The sequence below is a fragment of the Poecilia formosa genome, unplaced genomic scaffold (genome assembly GCF_000485575.1).
Source record: "Poecilia formosa unplaced genomic scaffold, Poecilia_formosa-5.1.2 Scaffold274, whole genome shotgun sequence".
NCBI lineage: Eukaryota > Metazoa > Chordata > Actinopteri > Cyprinodontiformes > Poeciliidae > Poecilia > Poecilia formosa.
In genome coordinates this window covers 728,593-734,592 of record NW_006800213.1, presented here as the reverse complement: position 1 = coordinate 734,592, position 6,000 = coordinate 728,593, and the positions used below count along the sequence as shown (strand labels likewise).

The window sequence follows — 6,000 nt, the reverse complement described above, 5'->3', positions numbered from 1 at the left end:
AGGGATGCCCTCCTGCTCTGTACCGTCAATGTGGCCTGTTGAGGGGGGCCAATATGCTGAAGTGGCCCTCGGAGAAATTGAGTTTGACACCCCTGCTGTAGACTCACCACAGCCTGTGTAGGACCTACATTCGACACCCTTTCTTTTTCTGTGGTTGAATGAGTTTAACCAACTTGAATCTCCCATCAAATATTTGTTTGTCCTTAAGAAGCTCAGGCCTAAACTTAGCTGGATACTTGACCACCCTTTCTGGCAGGAAGCGGTGCAGTCCATTTAGATTATCAGGCTTCCTGGCACACACTCAGCTTTTAAACATTGTCTATGAGTCTTCAATAGAGTCAAGGTCAGAGCCACTCCATCCACAAGCTTCCTCTTGGCCTACTTTTCTAGTCCAAACTCAAGTTTGATGTGTGTTTGGTATTATTAGATTGTCGGAACACCAAACTGGGTTCAAGTTTCAACCATCTGATCCAAACTGTCACTGTCAGATGAAAGGGAAATGGATAGGATCTTTCTTCTTTCGTCTTTGGCTACAGATAAGCAAGTGAAACATTAACACAGACAGAGTAGTTCTCCACCAAGACTTGTCCCTCCTTTAACTTGACTGACATGAATAAACCAAATGTGTCTTTGTGAAAAGTTTTTCACTAAGAAGGGACAAAGATTGAGCTGCTTGAAAATGTTGGAGCTGGTAAAGATGAGGCTTCTAAAAACTAGCAGGTACAATAACCCAACAGTCAGGTATGGCAGTGGTCACATCATGGTGAGAATGGCTTTTGCCACTGTTGCAACATCTAGTGCATCAGATAATACAGGAAGAAGCATGTCTCCAAATAATTTTATTTCATTCCTTTGTAGAGTATCTTTACAAAAATCACCTTAACTTTGTCCTCTCTTAATCCACCCAGGATACCTGTTGATTCATGTCTATGTACAATGACAATTGTATGGTGCTGCCGTCAAGTGAGTGAGCAAGTAACGTCCCACTGTTATTGCACAGTATAAAGCTGTATTTATAATACTGTAATTTTAGTATATTTTGCAGAAACATATGAAGTAATTACATTTCAAAGACCTGTTAAGCAACTGCAGCATTGGTAATATAATCTACTTACTCATTGTCTCCAATTATGCCTAATGTTGTGAATCTGCATCAACAATTTATTATCAATTGTATGTGTTGTATCCCAAAAAAATTCTTAACTTAGAATCTACTAGACTGCAAAAAAAAAAAAAAAAAAAAAAACATATTTATTTTATACAAAATAACAAAATTTTAGTTGGGGATGTGTTTTAGATTGTATGGACAGTCATGCCAAAAATCCCAATTCAAACTTGTGAAGCCATTTTATCAAATTTGTTTGTCCAAAAAGTAAGAATGCCTGAACACTTTTGGCCAACACTGTATGTTTTTTTTAATTTTTATTTTATTTTATTTATTTATTTATTTTTTTGAGTATTTGAATATAAACTGGAAAACATATGAAGCAAAATACAAAAACATTTCGTATTTTAGTTAGGTGATGGAATCATCTTTTTCAGCTGGAGTTCAACTGCAAAAAAGATCTCGCAAAACACACATGAGCTAATGGATGACTTTTACCAAGATCTCAGATTAGATAATTTGCTTTTTCATGACAGCAGCAAGTTTGCAAATCCAAGTCTTACAAATTTACAAAGCTTTAAACCTTCTGATTTAAACTCATGCCAAGAATTAGCAGGAATAGTCTCTTCTTGTCAGCTGTACAGCACTCTGAAGACGTAAATAATTGATTCTCTTTGAGCAGGAAGCCAATGTAAAAAGAAAGCAAAATGTTTTTAGAAAGCTGTTTCCTTTTTTTTTTTTGTAATGTAATAAGGAAAAGGCGAGTTAAAGCCTGACAAAGCATTGAAGCTTTTCTGTTAGAACTACAGAAGCCCCCCTGATGGCTGTAACTGATGCTGAAGTGGAACATTAAAAATATGATGCTTTAAGAATCATAAGGAGTCATAAAATAAAACCTCTCGTGTTTTACCGTGAAGGAGCTATAGGTTTTCTGCTACTACGTTTGAAATTCATAGTTACAGAATTTCATTAAGAGAGCAGCTGGAACTCGATTTGTACTTGTACAAATACTTGTACTGCGGCCAGTGTCACAGAAAAAGTGGTAAATAAAAGAGTCTGGTAGAGGAATGACTTGATTTCATTCAATTCCTGGACATTTTCCATTTGCTGTTTTTATTTCAGTTGCAATCTGTTTAATTTCCACTTTGTAGAACTTAAAAAACATCATGTTGTGTTAAAGGTTTCATTTTATGTCCTGATCAAGTTAAAGACTGAGTGCTTCAAAACTGCTGATTCTTGTTTTTTTTTTTAGCAGTTTTTTTGTTTTCTGGCTGTGACTTGCTTTAGGCAACAGATCTGGATCTGGGAGCAAACGGTCAGGTCCATTACAGGCTTGTCAACCACCAGACGCTGTTTTCCATCAATGCCTCTGGAGCCATCAGGACTGCAGTGCCACTGGACAGAGAGGTCAGAGAAAGTCACAGATTTAGTGAACTTTAATGGCTATTGGATTCAAAACAATTGAAAGATGTCACCTCTTATTTTTTTTAGCTGCAGTATTAATTTTTCTTCATGACTCTATAACCTTCAAGGTGAAAGGTCACTATTTCCTGGTTGTCGAAGCCTCGGACGGTGCAGTGGACCCTCGGCGATCCAGGCTCACCCTCTCTGTGTCCGTTTTGGACGTGGACGACAACAGCCCGATTTTCTCCCAACAGTCCTACAACATCAATCTACCTGAGAACAGCCCAGAGGACACCGTCATTTTACAGTTAAAGGTGAGCCTCTGGCTTGGCTGGGAAAATAAATTATGTATAAGTTCATCTGAATAAATTAGAAAATGACTGAAATCTTTATATATTTCATTATTTTTCAATTCAAAAGCGGAAACTTTCATTTAAACACAGTGTGATATACTTCATGTGTAGCAGCTAAGGAAAATATAAACTTAAACTCCTTTGAAAATGCCAATCTTACATAAAATAAGCTTTTAATACACAAATGTCAGCTTCTACAAGTTTTTATTGTCCAAATTACTGCATCAGTGCTGCGAGGCTGTGAGACCATCCGTTTTTACTAACGGCTTTTAGCGCATCTGGATTCTTGGAACAGTTTTTTTTTTCCTTCTCTTCCTCTTGGAAATATTCCTTGGATTCTTTTAGGGGGTTAGGCCACGTAACTTACTGACCTGTGCAATCTGTCTAGAGGACAATTTTGGGAGGTAAATGAGCCTCTTGACAACTACAACAGTAAAGAGTCCTTATAAAAAATAGTCACCCTCTCAGATATTTTACCTTTTGAATTATCAATCAATCAAATAAATTTTGATCAACTAGTTTGTGAAAGCAACTTTAGATTTTGACAGTCAAAGGGCCCCTATTGGGTGGGTTTTTTTTGGGAGAGGGGGGATTCTTTTGGGAAAAATCACAAAGGTTTTTGATCATAATTTATTTATACAAGGAACACAATGTCAAATTATACATTTCTATAAACAACTTCTAAAAATTACTGTTACTAAAAATCAGTTTTTCAACCAATCAGATGGTAACATTAATGAATTTTTCTTTCTGTAAATTATGCTGTGATGCTTTGATATGGAATAGCATAAACACATATTTGATATAGCTATTATCTTTTTAGAACCAAGACGTCATCCTTAAAATGTTGAAAAGATTTTTTGCAAATTTTTAGTACTATTTTTACTTTGCCTAAAAGCTGCTCTAAATAATCCAACAAACTTTTTCATGACATTCAAAGTGAATTGACTGAAGATTAATGCCTCAGTCATAAATCTAGTTCATAAGACTCAAAATAATGTTGCTTCAAATCAAACTCTTACATTTTCTACGAACTCACCAAAGTGCTTACATTTCATATTCCAGGCAGCGCTGGCGACGTCGTAAAAGTCAAAGTTACTGTGAGGCTTGTTGAAAGATTGAAAATTGAAAAGGGCAGGGTTCCCTAAAGCATCCCAATTTAAATACCTGCAAAAAAAGGAGAGAAATTTGACATGGACCACCGGTGGAACACAAGAGCATTAAAGTTTACTGCCACAGGCGCTTTGAATATGCCACTAAAACACAGAGCTTAATAAAAGCACTGTTTTAAAAATTAACCTGCCCAAAAAAAAAATAAAATAAAATAAAAATACCATCACATAGCAGTGATTCAACCTTCTTTATTTTCTTTTTTTCTGAAGGCAACAGATGCTGACCTCATCTCCAACCTCACATATCGAATCAGAGCTGAAGGCCTGGATCCTGAGATAACACGGCTTTTCCGCGTTGACCCTGTGACGGGGGAGCTGTCAGTTCTTAAGGTTCTGGACTTTGAAGCTCTGGCTGCCTCTGAACCCATGTACACTTTCACCGTAGAGGCTGTCGACGTGGAGGGAACAATGCCTCCTGGGCATGCCTCGGTTACTGTCAGAATACTGGTGAGTGTGGGGGTGGGTTTCTCGTGTTTTTTCCTTTGTCCAAGCAAAGCCCAAAAAGCAAGTAAGTTTGAAAGACAGGAAAATGTAAAGAAAACAAGAACATACAAGGCCTTGGCTTAGACCCCTTGAACTATTAGACATTTTGTCATATTGCAACCACAGACTTCTAGATATTTTAGCAGTATTTTGTTTTCTATTTTTATTTTAATGGTAGTGTTCAGTGTGTAGGTGTCAACACAGGATAAATTAAAAGCTGTGCAGTCCAGAAATCTGAAATGGAAAATAAAATGAAAGGCCTTGTTGGATGACAGTCATAAGAAGTTCAGTTTGCAGTTTTAGAGATATGTGGTGGGGATAGCAAACGTGTTTGAAGGTGCTCAGATCAAACTAAAAATTAACGTTTTATTCTTGATGCAAAACTCTTTTTAGCAAAAAAGTAAACACTGGAGGTTCCCTGAACACACCGTCCTCATGATGAAATATGCTAAGGAGACATTTGATGGGAAGATTAATGGATCTTAGCATAGGGCAGCCCTGAAAGAAACCCTGACAGAGGGTGCAAGCGATTTGAGACTGGTGGAGTTTACCTTCCAGAAGGAAAACAACCTGAAACCTGGAGACAGCAACAAAACTGGCTAGATCAAAGTCCAGACCTAAATTCAGCTGGGGATCTGTAGTCAGACTTTAAAATATCTTAAAATAACTTCCTATCTGACTGAGCTTCAGCTATTTTGCTAAGATGAATTGGCCATCTTTTCTGTTTCTGGATGTGTGAAGCGTTCAGAGAGATAAGTCACAACGCAACTGGAACTGGAACAAAAGATGATCCTACAATGTACTTAGAGGGGATGAATACAACTGGATGTCAATACCTTCCCAAATCTTAAATAAATGTTTTAAAAGCATAAGAATACTTTAGCAAGACAGTTGAGTTTAATCAGCAAATGGTAGTTCTGAGAAAACTCTTTATTCATAGATTATAGATTAAGTGTCCTAAAAATAGTTAATTCACTTTATCAAGCATATTTTCTGGACATTTTACATACAATTAACAGGAACAATTTCATTACAGACAAATTCAGTGTTATTTTCTGTTCAATAAATGCCTTTTTAAACTTGTTCCAAAAATATTTTAATTCTGGCAAATTAATAAAAAAAAAAAAACTGCTCTAAGAACTCCAGCAGATTGCATTTAATCTAGACTTCACTGCTTTCCCACATCCTGCAGAAAGCATGGGGTGAAGTAGACAGTGTATCTGCTTGCTAATTAAAACTGGAGGCTGGTTCCACAAGAGAGGAGTTTGATAACTGAAAGCTCTGCTTCCACTTCTGGTTTTAAATACTCTTGAAACCAAAAGTAGCCCAGGCATCTGAGAACAAAGTGCATTATTTGGGGAAAAATAATACTGTGGGGGGTTTTTTTAACATAAAGCTGAGATTGGTTGACTTTAAATGAGCTAAAATGTGAATATTTTTGTTCAAGTTCTCACTGCTGCATTTCAGCATTTAGGCTTTTCAG

At 36.8% G+C, this 6,000-nt stretch overlaps 1 protein-coding gene across 4 annotated transcripts in view; it reads left to right on the top strand.

Moving 5' to 3' along the window:
* LOC103151212 (protocadherin-15-like) overlaps positions 1–6,000 on the top strand; it is a 196,638-nt gene that overhangs the window by 113,623 nt on the left and 77,015 nt on the right. For all 4 annotated transcript variants that reach the window (XM_016681248.1, XM_016681247.1, XM_016681249.1 and 1 more), the window contains exons 20-22: positions 2,393–2,512; positions 2,638–2,823; positions 4,245–4,481. In XM_016681248.1, the coding sequence (XP_016536734.1) occupies positions 2,393–2,512; positions 2,638–2,823; positions 4,245–4,481 (543 nt within the window). The remainder of the gene's footprint in view (positions 1–2,392; positions 2,513–2,637; positions 2,824–4,244; positions 4,482–6,000) is intronic.